Source organism: Papio anubis, chromosome 17, assembly GCF_008728515.1.
Source record: "Papio anubis isolate 15944 chromosome 17, Panubis1.0, whole genome shotgun sequence".
NCBI classification, from domain to species: domain Eukaryota; kingdom Metazoa; phylum Chordata; class Mammalia; order Primates; family Cercopithecidae; genus Papio; species Papio anubis.
Window position 1 is genome coordinate 24,796,798 of NC_044992.1, and position 19,355 is coordinate 24,816,152.

At 49.3% G+C, this 19,355-nt stretch overlaps 1 protein-coding gene across 4 annotated transcripts in view; it reads left to right on the forward strand.

The window, feature by feature from the left end:
• The first annotated feature begins 1,724 nt into the window (after nt 1-1,724).
• ADAP2 (ArfGAP with dual PH domains 2) overlaps nt 1,725-19,355 on the forward strand; it is a 37,634-nt gene continuing 20,003 nt past the window's right edge. For all 4 annotated transcript variants that reach the window (XM_003912575.4, XM_009190078.3, XM_009190079.3 and 1 more), the window contains exons 1-5: nt 1,725-2,153; nt 2,991-3,121; nt 7,302-7,393; nt 12,352-12,431; nt 14,675-14,787. In XM_003912575.4, coding sequence (XP_003912624.1) covers nt 2,060-2,153; nt 2,991-3,121; nt 7,302-7,393; nt 12,352-12,431; nt 14,675-14,787 — 510 coding nt within the window. In that variant the 5' untranslated portion in view covers nt 1,725-2,059. The remainder of the gene's footprint in view (nt 2,154-2,990; nt 3,122-7,301; nt 7,394-12,351; nt 12,432-14,674; nt 14,788-19,355) is intronic.

Consider the following 19,355-nt stretch of genomic DNA (forward strand, 5'->3'; position numbering starts at 1 on the left):
GAAATAAGGAAAGGAAGAGGAGAAACTAAAGGAATCTCTCAATCTCTGGCTCCTCACCATGAATGAGATATTATATTTTCTCTTGGATTAGCTATTTTTTTCTTTTTTTTTTTAAATTTCTAAAATTCAACCAGAGCCTACTTAGAACTGGGTTGGCTTTTGTGGGACCTGCAGGGAGGTGGCAGTGAGACTTAAGGTGTCAGAGGAGCACAGACTGGGGAAGGCTGGGGTGCCGAGGAAGCACCCCCAACATCACAATTTTGCCCCAGTGTTGGGCAGAGGAGAAATGTCCTTAGCTTGTCTCCTCTTCCCCCTCTCTCCCTCTTTCCTCTGCCTTCATACCTTAAGTTGCCTTTCCCATCTTTCTCCTGGGAGTTTTATTTCTGTCCCTTTTTTCATCTAAAGCAACGGAAATGAATCATCTTTCAGCCTGTTTAATAAACAGCTCCATGCCCCCTGACCCCAGCTGACTCTCTCACTGGTTCCTCTGTGGCTGCTCCTGGGCTAGGCCTCACCCCCTCACAGGCAAGGCCCCCTCATGGCTGGCTATTCTTGGTAATGTTCTCCACCCTCCCTTCCCACTCAGTCCTGGCAGCTTGACCTCCTCCACCCCAGGGATGACGGGAATCACACACAGCATTCCAAGTGACAACTGCACGAGCTGCCCATAGGGGCAGGGGAAGCAAGGAGGCCACCATGTTTGGAGGGTTTCTTTGTGCCATCTCAATGACCCTATTAGTGGATCTTACAGTCTTCATTTTACAGTTGAGGGTTCGGAGGCTCAGAGAAGTGAAGGAACTTGCCCAGAGACGAACAGTTGGGAAATGTGGAAATGAAGGAGTCGACGTTTAAAGCCTGAATTTCTGGATTCCTGAATTCATTCCATTACACCATACTGCTGTGCGTGTGTGTGCACATGTGTGCTTGTGCCCGCATGTATGTTGAATGGGAGTGTGGGCAGGTCAGCTAGAACATCAGCTGCAATTCACCAGGATGGAAACCTGATTTTATGCTGAAGGTTAACACCTGTCTATCAGATGCATAATACACAGATGCATTAAGCCATATGCCTATGATAGACAGGTATTAACCTACAGAGGAGATGGCAAGTATGTGCAGTATGTATTTCACCAGGAGGCCCATGAGTCACTGAAGATGATGTCAAGGATTAACAAAGATGGGGGAGAGGGAAAGAGGATTAATGAAATGCTGGAATTTAAGACCACCTATACCCTGCCTTAGCCTCACCGTGATGGAACTTCACAGGTTAAAGTGCCTGGCTGTGTCCACCTTGGTGAAACCACACTTTTCTGGTGAACAAAATCATGCGACTATTAGTTGGACTTCTAAAAATGTGCAGGTATCATTTATAGGAGCTATATGGAATACAGACATAAAACTGCGGACGTCAAACTCCCTGGTGTAGGCATGTGTACGTGTCTGGGTTCAGAGAGTGGAATTAACACAAGTATATAAATAACCGTGATGCAAGGTAGATAGAAAGTGCTCAGAGCCAAAAGAAATTGACAGATACTACCACAGTATTCTTGGAGGCCCAGAGGCTAGAGAGATTACTTCAGGCTGGGTATCACAGAGGGCTTCCTGAGGAGGTTGCATTTGCATGTAAATACGTCTCCAAATAGATGTAAGATCTTATATTAACAGAACGTTTTAACAGAAGTTAGATTCTGGTTTCCAAGAAGCGCTGAGATGCAGACATATGCCCTTGTTCCTCTTTCCTAGACGTGGAAACTGAGACCCAGAGAGGTTGAATAGGTTGTGCACAGTCTCGCAGCTACCAAGTGACAAGCCACGATTTGATCTCGGGCCAGTGTGTTAGACTCCAAGTTGCGTGCTCCTGTCCCTCCCCGCGCGTCAGCGGAGCTCGGGGCCGGACTGGACCCGCCGAGGGAGGGGCGGACAGTCCTGACGGGGCGGGGCGGGGCGGGGCTGGCGGCCTCCCGGGCCTGGCTGAGGCGCTGCGGCCGGGTCCCTCTCCACCTGCCGGGCCGAGCGCACGGGCCATGGGCTGAGCCCCGCTGAGCCCGCCGGGCCGGCCATGGGCGACCGCGAGCCCAACAAGAAGCGGCTGCTGGAGCTGCTGCGGGCGCCGGACACAGGCAACGCGTACTGCGCCGACTGCGGGGCGGCAGGTAAGGGCTCGGCAGCGCGGGCAGCGCGAGACCCCCGGCCGGACCCCGGACCCCTGGCCCACCCGACTCCTCCCCTCCGCACCACCGGGGTCCCGCCCTCGGCCCCCGCTGGACCCAGACGTGGGACCTGCGGGCCCGGACCCCTCCCACCCACATCGTGAACCTCTCACCCGAGCCCCGAGGGCCTTCTCCGCACCCGGCCCCGGCCCCTCCGAGCCCAGGCTCTGCTCCCCTCGCGGGACCAGACGCGGATCTTCCCACGTGCTTGGACCCCGACACGACAGCCGGCAGCCGGGAGCCCTGCTGGTCCCGCTCTCTTCCCTGGCCAGGCACCCGACCACCTGGGTCCGGGCTCTCCGTGTCTGCGCTCCCAGGCGCGCCCCCAGCCCTCAGACTCAGACATCCCAGCTAGAGCTAGAGGTCGGGCCCAGGCCCCCTATCGTCCTGTACCCCCTGCCCGCTCCCGGACGCCCCCCGAAGGACTCCCCAGCGCCCCACCCCGCTGACGCCGAGGGCCCCCTGACTCAGCCTCCCAACCTGCAGCTCCGCGCCGAGTCCCGCGGTGCGCCCCCCGCGCCCTCCTCTCGGTTCCCTCTGAGTCCCGTCACTTCCACGTCGCGCCACCTCAGACTCTCTCCCCGCACCCTGGACTGCTTCCAGGATCTTCACCCCGGTCGCCGCGCAGCGGCCGGTGGTCTAACCAGAAAGTGTCAGGCTGGCGGCTTAGTTCGCCTTAGGTGGGCGAAGGGGCACCCGCCTGCCCCAGCGCCCCGAGCCCAGCCCTGGTTTCTTCGCCGCGCTTTCCGCTCAGCTCCTCTCCTACCTCTCCCCCTGCAGATCCCGACTGGGCCTCTTACAAGCTGGGGATCTTCATCTGTCTCAACTGCTGCGGTGTCCACCGTAACTTCCCTGACATCAGCAGAGTTAAATCCGTGCGTCTTGACTTCTGGGACGACAGTATTGTGGAGGTAGAAAGGCATGCCCGTGGAGAGCCGTGGAACTGCGGAGCTGGAGTGGAGCCCATGGGCAGGGGGCTCCCGTTCTACAGAGGGGGAAACTGAGACCCAGAGAGAGGCAAATCTAGCCAGAGGAAACACAGCCTATAAGATGGCAGCTTAGACAGAGGCCCTGAGTTCAAATTCTGGCTCCATCATGTGCTTACTTTTTTTTTTCTTTTTTTTTTTGAGACGGAGTTTTGCTGTGTTGTCCAGGCTGGAGTGCAGTGGAGCAATCTTGGCTGCCTGCAACTGCCGCCTCCCGGGTTCAAGTAATTCTCCTGCCTCAGCTTCTCAAGCAGCTGGGATTACAGGCGCGTGCCACCACGCCCGGCTAATTTTTTTGTATTTAGTAGAGACGGGGTTTCACCATGTTGGTCATGCTGGTCTGGAACTCCTGACCTCAGGTGATCCACCACCCCGGCCTCCCAAAGTGCAGGGATTACAGGCCTGAGCCACTGCTCCTGGCCATCATTTGCTTACCTATAAACTGGGAGGCCCTGAGCTAGGCACTTAGACCTAGCTGTGGACCCTCAGTTTCCACATCTGTATTCAAGGGATACCACCATTTCTCTTTTTTTTCTTTCTTCCTTTTTTTTTTTTTTTTTTTTGAGACGGAGTTTTGCTCTTGTGGCCCAGGCTGGAGTGCAATGGCGCAATCTCGGCTCAATGCAACCTCTGCCTCTGGGGTTCAAGCAATTCTCCTGCCTCAGCCCCCTGAGTAGCTGGGATTACAGGCACCCACCACCACGCCCAGCTAATTTTTGTATTAATTTTTAGTAGAGATGGGGGTTTTGCCATGTTGGTCAGGCTGGTCTCGAACTCCTGACCTTGGGTAATCCACCCACCTCGGCCTCCCAAAGTGCTGGGATTACAGGCATGAGCCACTGCGCCTGGCCATCACCACCAATTTCACAACACTGCTGTGAAGATGATTGTAGGCTCAGTCCAGACGCAAAAAAAGTAGTCAGTTAACAGTTGCTGTTGGACGAGTGTGGTGGCTCACACCTATAATCCCAGCATTTTGGAGGCTGAGGCTGGTTGATCGCTTGAGCCCAGAAGTTCAAGGGCAGCCTGGGCAACATGGTGAAACCTTGTCTTTACAAAAAATATAAAAACTAGCTGGGTGTGGTGGCATGTGCCTGTCATCCCAGATACTTGGGAGGCTGGGGTGGGAAGATCACCTGAGCCTATAAGGGTGTGGCTGCAATGAGCCAGGATGGCACCACTGCACTCCAGCCTGGGTGAGAGTGAGACCCTGCCTCAAAACAAACAAACAAACAAAAAAGTTATGATTAGTGAAGTCTTGCACTGGGGGAAGGGAAATAACCTGATTCGTGGTCTAAAGTCCTCCTCCTTTCCCCCTAGGCAGAAAGAGGACCACTTTGCTCTTCTGCCCTCTGGGGGTGGAAGATACCCTCACCCTGCATGGGAATTCCATTTTGGTCAGAAAACCTCCAGAGAGCAGGCAGTTTTGCACTGTGCGGGCTGGCTGAGGGTTTCCAGGACTATTGGGGAAGCAGGCTGACGTTTACTGAGTGCCCACTCTGTGCCAGGTACTATGCTAGACAGCACTGGACTGGAGGCTTTAGTGTGACCTTACTATGTACTGGGTCTTGGGAGAGAACAATGAACAAGATAAGGTCCCTGGCCATACAGAGCTTACATTCTAGTGTGGGAGAAAGGCTGGAAACCAGTAAACCAGCACATAAACCTGAAGGATTTTATTTGCACCTTTTTTTTTTTTTTTTTTGAGACGGAGTCTCGCGCTGTGTCACCCAGGCTGGAGTGCAGTGGCGCGATCTCGGCTCACTGCAAGCTCCGCCTCCCAGGTTCAGGCCATTCTCCTGCCTCAGCCTCCGAGTAGCTGGGACTACAGGCGCCCGCCACCACGCCCGGCTAGTTTTTTGTATTTTTAGTAGAGACGGGGTTTCACCATGTTAGCCAGGATGGTCTCGATCTCCTGACCTCGTGATCCGCCCGCCCGGCCTCCCAAAGTGCTGGGATTACAGGCTTGAGCCACCGCGCCCGGCCCTTATTTGCACCTTATAACTCCCATGTTATATTTTCTTTTTTCTTTCTTTCTTTTTTTTTTTTTCGAGATGGAATTTCACTCTTGTTGCCCAGGCTGGAGTGCAATGGTGCGATCTTGGCTCACTGCAACCTCTGCCTCTGGGGTTCAAGTGATTGTTGTGCCTCAGTCTCCCGAGTAGCTAGGATTATAGGCATGCACCACCACGCTTGGCTAATTTTGTATTTTTCGTAGAATTTTTACTAGAGACAGGGTTTCACCCTGTTGGTCAGGCTGGTCTCAAACTCATGACCTTAGGTGATCCGCCTGCTTTGGCCTCCCAAAGTGCTGGGATTACAGGCGTGAGCCACCGCGCCCAGCATTTTGTTTTGTTTTGTTTTGTTTTGTTTTTTGAGATGGCGTCTCACTCTGTCACCCAGGCTGGAGTGCAGTGCGTGGCTCAATCTCAGCTCACTGCAATCTCCACCTCCTTGGTTCAAGCGATTCTCCTGCCTCAGCCTCCTGAGTAGCTGGGATTACAGGCGCCTGCCACCATGCCCAGCTAATTTTTTTGTATTTTTAGTAGAGATGGGGTTTCACCATGTTGACCAGGCTGGTCTCGAACTCCTGACCTGAGGTGATCGACCTGCCTCAGCCTCCCAAAGTGCTGGGATTACAGGTGTGAGCCACAGCACCCAACTCCCTGTTATATTTTCTTCTTCTTCCTCCTCCTCCTCCTTCTTCTCTTTCTCTTTCTTTCTTTCTTTCTCTTTCTTTCTTTCTTTCTTTCTTTCTTTCTTTCTTTCTTTCTTTCTTTCTTTCTTTTCTTTCTTTCTTTCTCTCTCTCTCTCTCTCTCTCTTTCTTTCTTTCTTTCTTTCTCTTTCTTTCTTTTTTCTTTTTTTCTTTTTTTTTTTTGAGATGGAGTCTTACTCACTCTGTTGCCCAGGTTGGAGTGCAGTGGTGTGATCTTGGCTCACTGCAACCTCCTCCTCCCAGGTTCAAGCAATTCTTGTGCCTCAGCCTCCCAAATAGCTAGGATTACAGGTGTGCACCACCACACCTGGCTAATTTATTTATTTATTTGAGACAGAATCTCGGCTTGAGGGCAGCGACATGCCTAGGCTTGAGGGCAGTGCCACAGTTTTGGCTCATTGCAACCTCTGCCTCCCAGGTTCAAGCAAGTATCCTGCCTCACCCTTCTGTGTCCTGGCTAATTTTTGTAATTTTTTAGTAGAGACAAGGTTTCACCATGTTGGTCAGGCTAGTCTCAAACTGCTGACCTCAAGTGATCCCCAGCCTTGGCCTCCCACAGTGCTGGGATTACAGGTGTGAGCCACTCTACCTGGCCGTTTTCTTCATTTTTACAGGTGAGATTCTCAGGGTCACTTATCAAATAAATGGCAGTCAGGATTTGAATCCTGCTCTGTTGGGATCCAAAGCTGGCGATACAGCCTAGCAGCCCCTGCAGAGGAAAAGAGGAGCAATGCTCCTCTCCCGCAAAGGAGATGCCCAAGCCATGTGAATTAAACACCTGGTGTTTCTTCCCACTTCTGCCCTCATACTAGCTATGCCACTGCTGCCAGGGTCACTTTTGGTGCATCAGCCTCTGGGTCTCTTGGGTGCCAAAGGGCCCTACTAATCATCCTGACCTATGCACTCCGTGAACCCAGCACCCACTTCTTCCATCCTCCAGGTACATTTATCTCCTGTAGACTTTCAGGGCTGCTATGGGTCCTAGCCATCTGTGGAAGGCATGATAGGAAGAATGTGAGCTTTGGAGTCAGGTCTGGGTTCAAATCCCAGTTCTCCACTTATAGCTGTGTTTCCTTGAACAAGTAACCGAACCTGTCTGAGCCTCAGTTGACTCATCTGTAAAATGGGTACAGTGATATGAAAACGGCTGAGAGGATCCAGTGAGCTAATGTGTGAGCACTGTGGAGTCCTGCCCATATGAGGCATGGTTATATCTGCCCGTGATTGTTACAGGCTGGGGCTTCCCGGCAGTATGGATGACCAAGCCCAGTGGGACATCTCCTTCTTGGAGGCAGTTTCTTCTGACTCAGCCTAAGTCAGCAGCCTCATAGTTTCATTTCACGTTTTTTCAAGGTCTAATATTACCTCAAGTTGCTGTTGTCTTGCAGTTTATGACCCACAATGGGAACCTCCGTGTGAAGGCCAAGTTCGAAGCCAGAGTCCCAGCTTTCTACTACATCCCCCAGGCCAACGACTGCCTGTGAGTGGGTGATTCCTTAGGGACTGGGTGAGGGGGCTGTCCTGGTTCCACCTCCTCCCCCTCTCCATCTTTGATGTCTTCATCTGTGGTGGTCTCTTCTATGGGCCTGGTGCGCAGGTAGATGCAGGAAAGCACTGGATACCATCACAAAGAGCACATAGGAAGACTGGTATAAGCCTCTTTCTGCCTCTATTGCCTGGGCGTGTCTCTTCTTTTCTCTGGGTCTCAGTTTCCACAGCTCTTAAATGGAGGATTTTTCTCTATGATCTCTATGATTTTTCTCTATGATCTCTGCCGGTGACATTCTTATAGCTTACAGATGGTGGCTAACTTGGTAGAGGGGATAAACACTAATATCTTACTAGACCAAGTGTGTTTCGGCTACTTTCTTTAGAGAAATATGTCTAGGGCTGGTCAGGCACGGTGGCTCAAGCCTGTAATCCCAGCACTTTGGGAGGCCGAGGCGGGCGGATCACAAGGTCAGGGGATAGAGACCATCCTGGCTAACACGGTGAAACCCTGTCTCTACTAAAAATACAAAAAAATTTTAGCTGGGTGTGGTGGCAGGCGCCCATAGTCCCAGCTACTGGGAGGCTGAGGCAGGAGAATAGTGTGAACCCAGGAGGCAGAGCTTGCAGTGAGCCGAGATAGCACCACTGCACTCCAGTCTGGGCAACACAGCGAGACCCCGTCTCAAAAAAAAAAAAAAAAAAAAGGTGAGAAATATGTCCAGGGCTCTACCACCTCAGCTCAGGTTGGCTCTGAACAACTTGCCTGAGCTGCAGATCCCTAAATAATAACCAAAAAATAAGAATAATAGCCATGCACAATGGCCAGTGCCTGTAATCCTAGCACTTTGGGAGGCTGAGGTGGGAGGATCGCTTGAAGACAGGAGTTCAATGCCAGCCTGAGCAACATAACAAGACCCTGTCTCTACAAAAAATAAAATAAAATAAACTTAGCCGGGGCATAGTGGCACGTGCCTATAGTCTGAGCTACTAAGAAGACTGAGGTAGGGGGATTGCTTGAGCCCAGATTGCAGTGAGCTAGGATCACATGTGTCACTGCCCTCTAGTATGAGTGACAGAGTGAGACCTAGCATTAAAAAAAAAAAAAAAAAAAAAAGTAGCTACTGGCTGGATGCAGTGGCTCATGCCTGTAGTCCCAGCTACTTGGGAGGCTAAGGCACGAGAATTGTTCGAACCCGGGGGCGGAGGGTGCATTGAGCCAAGATTGCTCCACTGCACTCCAGCCTGGGCAACAGAACAAGACTCTGTCCCAGGAAAAAAAAAAAAAAAGGCCGGGTGTGGTGGCTCACGCCTGTAATCCCAGCACTTTGGGAGGCCAAGGCGGGCGGATCACTTGAGGCCAGGAGTTCAAGACCAGCCTGGCCAACATAGTGAAACCCCGTCTCTACTAAAAATAAAAAAATTAACTGGGCATGGTGGTGTGTGCCTATAGTCCTAGCTACTTGGGAGGCTAAGGCAGGAGAATCGCTTGAATCTGGGAGATGGAGGTTGCAGTGAGCAGAGATCACTCCACTGCCCTCTAGCTTGGGCAACAGAGTAAGACTTTGTCTCAAAAGAAAAAAAAGCTACTAATATTATTGAGCTTTGCTTAAGTACTAGGTCCTGTGCAAAATGCTTATGTGCATGTGTTTGTTTAATTCTCTCAACAACCCTACGAGTACTGCTATTATCCTTATGCTATAGATGAAAAAACCTGAGGTTTGTGGAGGCAGAACTGGTCTAGCCTGTCTGACACCAGGGCCTGGGTGACTGTGTCATGGCATTGGGAGAATTCAATATAAGAGGGGCACTTTGAAGCAGCAAGAGGGTTCAGGTCCCCTGGAGGTGAGGGTTAGTGTGGTACTGGTACCTAGTCGCCCTGGACCTCTGCAGATCTGACTGCCGGAGCCTCAGACTCCTTCCCAGGGACTTAGACTTGCCACCAGGGCTGCTAGACAGTGCCTTGTGTAAATGGGGAGAAGGAATCCCCTTAGGCTGACCCAGCCTCATAGGGGGTATGTCTGGCAAACAGAAAGCAGCTGCATTTCAGCTGCCGAGCCTCAGCAAGGTGCTTTTGGGCAGCACACAGACTATATAGCCATACCTAGTGGTCTTGTAATTTCTCAGTGCTTAGACAATTAAGAGCTAGTAACGTACTCTGGAGTGGCTGGAGAAGAACAGCTTTCTACCTGGAAGACCTCAGTTTTGTTTCCCAGCTCTACTGTGACCTAGCTGTGAGGACGTGGGCAAGTCAGCAAATCTCTCTGATTGTCGACATCCTCATCTCTGAAATGTAGACAATGATGCCTGCATCATAGCATAGTTGTAGAGATTACATGAGATAACTTACATAGAACCTTTCACATGCCACCCGACACACGGGTTTGAATCCATTTCACCGTGTCTGCTTCAGAATGCTACCTGTCCATGGCCAGTTTTGGGGTGTGCTGGCTCAACTTGAGAGGGCCTGTCTCATCTTGGCTCGCTGCTGCCACTCTGCCCTGTGTTCCAACCGCTCAGTGCTAGGCTTCCTGCCGGCACTACACAGACATTACTCGCCATGACTCCAGCAGCAGCCCTGCACTTTAACCCTTTTTATCTGAGTACTAATGGCCACCTCCAGGACCAAGATGGGTGGCCCTTGGTCTCCATTCCTTCTCTCAGCTCTGATCTGGTGTCCAGGTTTCCACCCTCATGGTGGGCCAGGTGATTCTCCTCAATGATCTGTGGGCTGTGCCCTAGGAAGGACTCTCTCGCTTTCTTTCTCTTTCTCTCTTTCTCTCTTTCTTTCTTTCTTCCTATATAGAGACAAGGTTTCACTCTGTTGCCCAGGCTGGAGTTCAGTGGCACAATCATGGCTCACTGCAGCCCCGACCTCCTCGGCTCAAGTGCTCCTCCCACCTCAACCACCCAAGTAGCCGAGACTACAGGTGCATGCCACCACGCCCGGTTAATTTTTGTATTTTTGTTTGTTTTTATTTTTGTAGAGATGAGGTTTCATCATGTTGCCCAGGCTGGTCTCAAACTCCTGAGCTGAGCTCAAGCCATCTGCCTGCCTTGGCCTCCCAAAGTGCTGGGATTACAGGCATGAGTTACCATGCCCAGCCTGGACTCTTGATTATAAGTATCAGAAACTTTATTTATTTATGTATTTATTTATTTTTGAGACAAAGTCTTGCTCTTTCACCCAGGCTGGAGTGCAGTAGCACAGTCTCAGCTTACTGCAACCTCTGCCTTGTGGGTTCAAGCGATTCTCCTGTGTCAGCTTCCCAAGTAGCTGGGATTATAGGCACGTGCCACCATGCCCAGCTAATTTTTATATTTTTGGTAGAGCCGGGGTTTCACTATGTTGGCCAGGCTGGTCTTGAACTCCTGACCTCAAGTGATCTGCCCGCCTTGGCCTCCGAAAGTGCTGGGATTACAAGTGTGAGCCACTGCACCTGGCCAGAAACCCAATTTAAACCAGCATAAGAAAAAGATGATTTTATGGGTTCTGGGGATGAGACTACCAGACGGACAGTGGTGGAGCTGGCCTCAGGAAGGACCGAGCCAGGAGCTCAAACACCTTCAGGTCTCTCACACCGTCTCTGGCTCTCTTCCCTCCTTCTCTCAGCCAGGCTTCCTTCACACAGCTGGCAGCAAGGCCACAAGCAGGTGCCAGGCTATACCTTCCAGCGTGGCTCTGGAGAAAGCTCCATCAATGTCTCCTTCACTTTTGACCCTGTCGGTCCACACAGCCCAGAGCAGCAAAGAGCTCTGACCTACTAGGTTGGGCCAGATGCCCAGCTCTAGTCATTCTTGTGGTTATGGGGTAAGGTCATATACACCTTGGAACATTTCCCTGGAAAAAGTGAGCGGGAACCAAACAATGAACATAACTCCACTCTCGGCTGCATGGTTTTTCTGTAGGACTCGTGGATGACAATTTCTGATTGAGGTCACATTAAACACCTACTATGTGCTGAGTAGGTGCTAGGCCCTTTATATACATTTAAACCTCTCAACAACCCGGAGGGCTAAGTGAGTATAACAATAGTGGCCCATTCCCCAAATTCAGAGGAGTTGGGTAACTTGCTCATGGTCACATGGTGGATAAATGATAGAGTGAGACCAGGTCCCAGGTGGTCAGATCCTAAGATGACTGCTCTGTCCAGTGTAGCCTGCCCAGACTTCATGGGCAGGCACAGGAAGAGGCTCCTGGACTCTCCTGCTTAAGCTCATGAACACGCAGCGGGAGCAGGCGGTGTCGATGGTCCAGGGCAGCCAGTATCTGTTTCAGTGACCTAGAGAGCTGACACTGGGGTTGCAACAGCTCAGTGGTTCTCATATAGCCCACTGGGAGAAATAATTCCCCCAGAGGACATTTGGCAATGCCTGAAGACATTTTTGGGTACCACAGCTGGGGAGGGGTTCTACTGGCATCTAACGGGTGGAGGCCAGAAATGCTGCTAAACATTCTATGGAGCATGGGGCAACCCACAGGACAGCACAACAAGGAATTCTCCAACCCCGAATATTAATAGTACGGAGACTGAGGAATCCTAGGTAGCTGGAGCAGGCAGTGAGGCACTGCTGTGATGTACCCACCCTCAACTGCAAGGTCTTGGAAAAGAATGCATCAGTCCAGGCATGGTGGTAATCCCAGCACTTTGGGAGGCTGAGGCAGGAGGATCGCTTGAGCCCTGGAGTACAAGACCAGCTTAGGCAATATAGGGAGACCCCCATCTCTACAAAAATTTAAAAATTAGCTGGGTGTGGTGGTGCATGCTTGTGTTCCCAGCTACTTAAGAGGCTGAGGTGGGAGGATCGCCTGGGCCTAGGAGGTCTAGGCTACAGTGAGCCATGATCACACCACTGCACTCCAGCCTGGGCAACAGAGTGAGACCCTGTCTCAAAAAAAAAAAAAGAGAATGCATCAAACGCAGCTGACCACAGGCTCTCTCTTTTTAGGGTCTTAAAGGAACAATGGATTCGAGCTAAGTATGAGAGACGGGAATTTATGGCTGACGGGGAAACCATCTTACTCCCAGGTAAAGTTATTTCCATCATCTTTTGAAATCTATGTTTTAATGAGCTCTAGAAAGACAAAGTGCCTAAATATTAGGAGCAGGATCCATCCAAGAGATGCCTGCTGTTCTCACTCTGGCCGCAGAGGCCAAGGTGTGGGTTCTTCTGACTTTGAAATAACAACACATCAGCTCATGGGGCTTTATGCTCTGAGTAGCAGAGAAGCATATTTGTCTCAGGTATTTGCAGGGTCACAAGTGTGTACAGACTCTTTTTTTTTTTTTTTTTTTTTGAGACAGGGTCTTACTCTGTTGTCCAGCCTGGAGTGCAGTGGCACGATCACAGCTCACTGCAGCTTCAGTCTCCCAGGCTCACATGATCCTCCCATCTCAGCCTCCCAACTAGCTGGGACTACAGGCACATGCCACCATACCTGGCAAATTTTTGTGGGTTTTTTGTTTGTTTTTTTTTTTGGTAGAGATGGGGTTTCACCATGTTGCCTAAGCTGGTCTTGAACTCCTGAACTCAAGTGATCCTCCCACTTTGGCCTCCCAAAGTGCTGAGATTACAGGCGTGAGCCACTGTGCCCAGCCAGACTCTTTTTCTTTTCTTTCTTTTTTTTTTTTTTTTGAGATGGAGTCATGCTCTTGTTGCCCAGGGTGGAGTGCAGTGGCATGATCTCAGCTCACTGCAGCCTCTGCCTCCCGGATTCAAGCGATTCTCCTGCCTCAACCTGCTGAGTAGCTGGGATTACAGCATCATGCTTGGCTAGTTTTTGTATTTTTAGTAGAGACGGGGTTTCACCATGTTGGCCAGGCTGGTCTTGAACTCCTGACCTCATGATCTGCCCACCTCAGCCTCCCAAAGTTTTGGGATTGCAGGTGTGAGCCACCACGCCCAGCGTCAGACTCTTAATATAAATTGCAGGAAGACTCCTCCACTGGATAAACCAATTAGGAAAAGATGTCCCTGCTCCTGGTGAACTTTGTTCCATGTGCAGCTCAAGGCTTGGTGAGGAGCATGGGCTTAAATTCAGCCTCCCTTTCGACCATTGTGCAGGGTACAACCTCTTCTGTGGCCCTGGATCTGTGGCAGTTTCACCCCTCCTGTCCTGAGTCCAAGCTGACTCTGACCCAGACAGTAAAGTATACAAAACCATTCTTAGAGGGCCAAAGGCAGTGCTCAGCTCTCCTGGCTACCAGGACCACAAATGATTCTATTTATTATGTATTTATTTATTGAGTCAGAGTCTCACTCTGTTACCCAGGCTGGAGTGCAGTGGCATGATCTCGGCTCACTGCAACTTCCACATCCCAGGTTCAAGTGATTCTCGTGCCTCAGTCTCCCGAGTAGCTGGGATTACAGGCATGCACCACCACACCTGGCTAATTTTTATATTTTTAGGAGAGACAGGGTTTTGCCATGTTGGCCAGGCTGATCTCGAACTCTGACTTCAAATGATCTGTCTGCCTTGGCCTCCCAAAGTGTCAAGATTACAGGCGTGAGCCGTTGCACCCAGCCCATAAATTATTCTTCAAACCAGCAGATGCCTGGAGGGCACTCATTGTTTCTTTCTTTTCTTTCCCCCCCGCCCCCGCCCGAGATGGAGTCTCACTCTGGCACCCAGACTGGAGTACAGTGGCGCAATCTTGGCTCACTGCAATCTCCCCCTCCTAGGTTCAAGTGATTCTCCTGCCTCAGTCTCCTGAGTAGCTGGGATTACAGGCATGTGCCACCATCCCCAGCTAAATTTTGTATTTTTAGTAGAGACGGGGTTTCACCATGTTGGTCAGGCTGGTCTTGAACTCCTGACTTCGTGATCCGCCCGCCTCAGCCTCCCAAAGTGCTGGGATTACAGGCATGAGCCACTGCCTGGCCTTATTTCTAAAGTCTCATTAGGTTGATGTCAACAAGAAGTTGGGCAGGACCATATGTATTGAGTATGTATTTAGGTGTCTTTCAGAATCATTCTAGTATCTCAGGACTTTGCCTTCTTAAGGGTCTTCTTATGAGACAGCCTGATACACAGAAGGTCAAGGAAGGAAGGTTTTAGGCAGTGGGAAGTGCCCCTGAAGTGAGAAGACATCACAAAATTGGCCCCAGATGGGATCCTCGTGTACTGCAGCTGAAATAGGGAAGTTTGAGTGGAGATATTTTGGCAGCAGATGGAAGGCTCATTCCACCCTTGAGAACCTCAGAGATTCCTGAGCTGCTTGTGCATCTTAAGGTCACATGTGTTCACTCTTTGTCATCCTTGCTGCTTAAGGTAACCGAGAAGGATTCCTGTGGAAGCGAGGAAGGGACAACTCACAGTTTCTGAGAAGGAGGTTTGTACTTCTGGCAAGAGAAGGCCTCCTGAAGTACTACACAAAAGAAGGGGTAAGATGCCAGACCAACAAGAGCAGGTGCCTTCCTGAGCACTCTCACTCAACTAAGGTCTACATTCTAATCAGTGGTGCCTTTTCTTGTAGATAATCTCAGCCCCTGAGAGTTAGGCACAACATTTGGCTACTTTTCCTTGGTTATACAGTAAACCAGCCCACTAAAAATCACAATTTCTGTCCACCTAGAATTGGCTTAGACAGGTCCATGTTTAAGCCTTTGATGACCACTTGGTTTTGCTTCATTTATTCATTCACTTAAGAAACATTTATTGAGTATCTACTGTGTGCTAGACATTATTCTAGGCACTGAGGATACAGCAGGGAACTAAACAAAAGTCTCATTCGCAGGGAGCTTTCAGTCTAGTGAAAGGAAAGAACTCCACAATCAACACATCAATATATAATATACCAGGAGGCAATAGTTTTATAAAGTAAAACAGAAGCGGCTGCGCACAGTAGCTCACACCTGTAATCCCAGCACTTTAGGAAGAGGTTGAGGCAGGGGGATTGCTTGAGTTCAGGAGTTTGAGATCAGCCTGGGCAACATGGTGAAACCCCATCTCTACAAAAAATACGAACATTAGCTGGGTCAAGCACATGCACTTTTGCATGGTGGCGCATGCCTGTAGTCCAGCTACTAGGGAGTCTGAGGTGGGAGAATTGCTTGAGCATGGGAGGTCGAGGCTGCATTGAGCTGAGGCTGTGCCACTGTACTCTAGCTTGGGTGACAGAGTGACACCCTGTCTCAAAAAGAAAAAAAAAAAAAGGTAAAAAAGCAGAGAGTGAGAAGATAGAGAACAATGAGAGTGTGTCAGGGAGTTAGGGAGTGCTGCGGCAGAGTGATCACGGAAGGCCTCTCTGGTGACATTTGAACAGATAACTGAACAAATGTGAGCATTGAGTGACATGGCTATGTGGGGGAGGAGTAGAAGTGGGAGCAACAGTGTGTGCAGAAGCCCTGAGCACGGGTATGGTCAAACACCTACACCTTTGCACCGATTTGAGAAAGATGATCCCTCTAAGAGGGTGCAGCCCCTGGGGCCCAGTCTCAAAAATCAGAAGCCTGGTTTGCAGTGACCAGTCAGCTAGGAGCTTTTTACACAGTGCACAAACTACTTAACCATAAGCTGCAGCCCCGGCCCTGAGCTAGAAGTGTGTTTGTTGGGTATAGGGCATCAAGGAGGGCAGAGTAACTTGTGCAGAGTGAGCAAGGAAAAGGGTGGAGGGAGATGAAGTCACATGGTGGAGGGCCTTGTAGGTCACAGCAAGACGGGATTTCTTTTGGTAACAATTTATTGAGATATAATTCACATGCCATATAATTCACCCATTTAAAGTATGCAGTCAATTGACTTTTAGTATATTCACAGAGAGTACAACTATCACCACAATTCAGTTAAAAACTTTAAACCCCTTATCCCTTAGCTGTAATCCCCTGCCTCACCCCACCACTAGCCCTAGGCAACCAACAACCTGCTTTCTGTCTCTATGGATTTGCCTAACGTGGTTTTTTTCATTTTATTTTATTTTATTATTTTATTTTATTTATTTTTTTAGAGACAGGGTCTTCCTCTGTTGGCCAGGCTGGAGTGCAGTGGTGCAATCATAGCTCACTGCAACCTTAAATTATTGGCCTCAAGCTCTCCTCCTGCTCTGGGCTCTCAAAGCACTGGGATTGCAGATGCATACCACTCCACCCAGCTAATTTTTATTTACTTATTTATTTTTGTAGAGATAGGGTTTTGCTGTGTTGCCTAGGCTGTTCTCAAACTCCTGGCTTCAAGCAATCCTCCGCCTCAGCCTCCCAAAGTACTAGGATTATAGATGTGAGCTGCTGCACCAGGCCCCTATCTGTTTTTTTTTATTATAGCCATCTTCGTTGGTATGAAGTCGTATCTCACTGTGGTTTTGATTGGTGTTTCCCACATGGCAAATGATGTTGAGCATCTTTTTAATGTGCTTATTGGCCATTTGTATATCTTATTTGTAGAAATGTCTATTCAGATCCTTTCCCCATATTGGTCGGGCACGGTGGCTCACGCCTGTAATTCCAGCACTTTTGGAGGCCGAAGTGGGTGGATCACGAGGTCAAGAGATCGAGACTGTCCTAGCCAACACAGATCCTTTCCCCATATTTTAATTAGGTTATTTGCCTCTTTATTATTAAATTGTAATAGTTCTTCATATATTCTAGATACAAGTCACTTACACATGTATGATTTGCAAAAATTTGGGCTTTTGGATTTTACTGAGTGAGATGGGAAACAATTGGAGGATTTTGAGCTGAGAAGTGATATTATTTGACTTAAGCTTTTGATTGACTAATTGATTGATTTGAGATGGAGTCTCGCTTTGTCGCCTAGTGCAGAGTGCAGTGGCGTGATCTCGGCTCACAGCAACCTGTGCCTCCCGGGTTCAAGCAATTCTTTGCCTCAGCCTCTCGAGTAGCTGGGATTACAGGCGCCCGCCACTATGCCAAGCTAGTTTTTGTATTTTTAGTACACAGGGTTCCACCATCTTGGCCAGGCTGGTCTTGAATTCTTGACCTCGTGATCCACCCGCCTTACCCTCCCAAAGTGCTGGGATTACAGGCGTGAGCCGCCGCGCCCGGCCTATTTATTTATTTTTTGAGATGGGATTTCACTCTGTCGCTCAGATTGGAGTGCAATGGTGTGATCTCTGCTCACTGTGACCTCCGCCTCCTGGGTTCAAGCGATTCTCCTGCCTCAACCTCCCCAGTAGCTGGGACTACAGGCGTGCACCACCACACCTGGCTAATTTTTGTATTTTTAGTAGAGACAGAGTTTCACCATGTTTACCAGGCTGATTTAGAACTCCTGACCTCATGTGATCTGCCTGCCTCAGCCTCCCAAAATGCTGGGATTACAGGCATGAGCCACTGCGCCCAGCCTGACTTAAGCTTTTTAAAAGCAGCACGCTGGCTGCTGCTAGGGTGAGTAGGAAGGAAGGAGGCCAGAGTGGAGGCAGAGAAATTAGTCAGGAAGCTGTTGCAATAACCCAACATGAAGAAGAGTGGTGGATCTGACCAGGATGGTTAGAAGTGGTCAGATTCTGGATATATTTTGGAAGTAGAGGCAATAGAATTTATTGAAGGATTGGATGTGGGGTGTGAGAGTAAGAGGAATCAAGGATGATTCCCAGATTTTTGCTCTACAAAACTACAGGAATAGATTTGCTATTTACTAAGGTGGCAAAGACTTAGACCCCTAAGGAGATGCTCAAAAGTCTTTTTTATTTTGAGATGCCTATTAGTCATCCAGTAGAGACATGGGGAAAGAAGTTGGATGTATGTTTCCTGAATTCTAAATCCAAGTGACAGAAGTTGGATGTATGATTTGGAGGCTTGGAGAGAGTTTGGAACTGGAGTCGTCAGCATGTAGACTGGTTTAGTAATGGGACTGGCTAGGATCACCTAAGCAGGAAAAAGGTGTTCAAGGACTGAGTATTTCGGTTATTTGTTGCTGAGTAACAAACCATCCTAAAACTTAATGGCTTAATTTCTCACAATCCTATGGGTCAGGAATTTGAGCAGGCCTCGGCTGTTCTGGTGTACTCCATGTGGCATCAGCTGGGCTACTCTGCTGCCCTTAGCTGGCCAGAGATCCAAAGCTTTCACTAATGTCTGGTGCCTTGGTGTGCTCTATATGGTTGCTTTCTCTTCCTCATTCAGGAGTCTAGCTCAAGCTTTCTTGTGGTTTGGCTGCTGACTTCCCTAAACAAAAGTAAACGCTACCAGACCTCTGGAAGGCTAACCAGGAGCTGCATTCTATTGGTCAAAGCAAGTCATGCAACAAGCCCTGATTCAAGGGGAGGGGAAATAGATTCAACCTCTTCATGGATAGAGTGTCATGTACACACTGGGAGGGAAAGACTTGGTGAACGCCATCTTTGGAGACCATCTAGCCCATTGAGCCCTGGGGCATTCCAGTATTTAAAGGACAGAAAGATAAGAAGTTTTCAGCAAAGAGAATGTGAAATTGTGGCCAACAAAGTAAGCGAAGGATAAGCTCTGAGCACTTTAGCCTTCACCTTACTCTATTGCCTATATGTAGAATTATTATATATTTCCCCTGTTGCTTTTCTAGGCAGACCAGAGTAATGCTAAAAGGTCTGTTTATGGGGAGGAGAAGGGAGGATGAAGAGAAGTGGGTTAAAGGGTACAAACATATTGTAAGGTGGAAGGAATAAATTTAATATTTGATGCCAGAGTGGGATAACTATACTTAACAAAAATACTCGGGTGACCAACACCCTAAATATCCTGACTTGATCGCTACACATTATATACATGTAGCAAAATTTCACATGTACCCCATAAATTTGCACAAATAATAAAAAAAAAAATCTGTCCAATGTGGCCACAGTCTAGGACCAAGTGAAAAATGTTAAGGGATGAAGAATCTTTACCTTACAAGTTAGAGGAAGAATTTTTTCTCAGTCTTCAATGTAAAGCACTGAAGAATGTGGCTTTTTCAACATTTTTGCTGAAATGGTACAAAAGGCAGGAAGAGAAAGCGCTACTGCAGTTAGGAAAGGTCACCA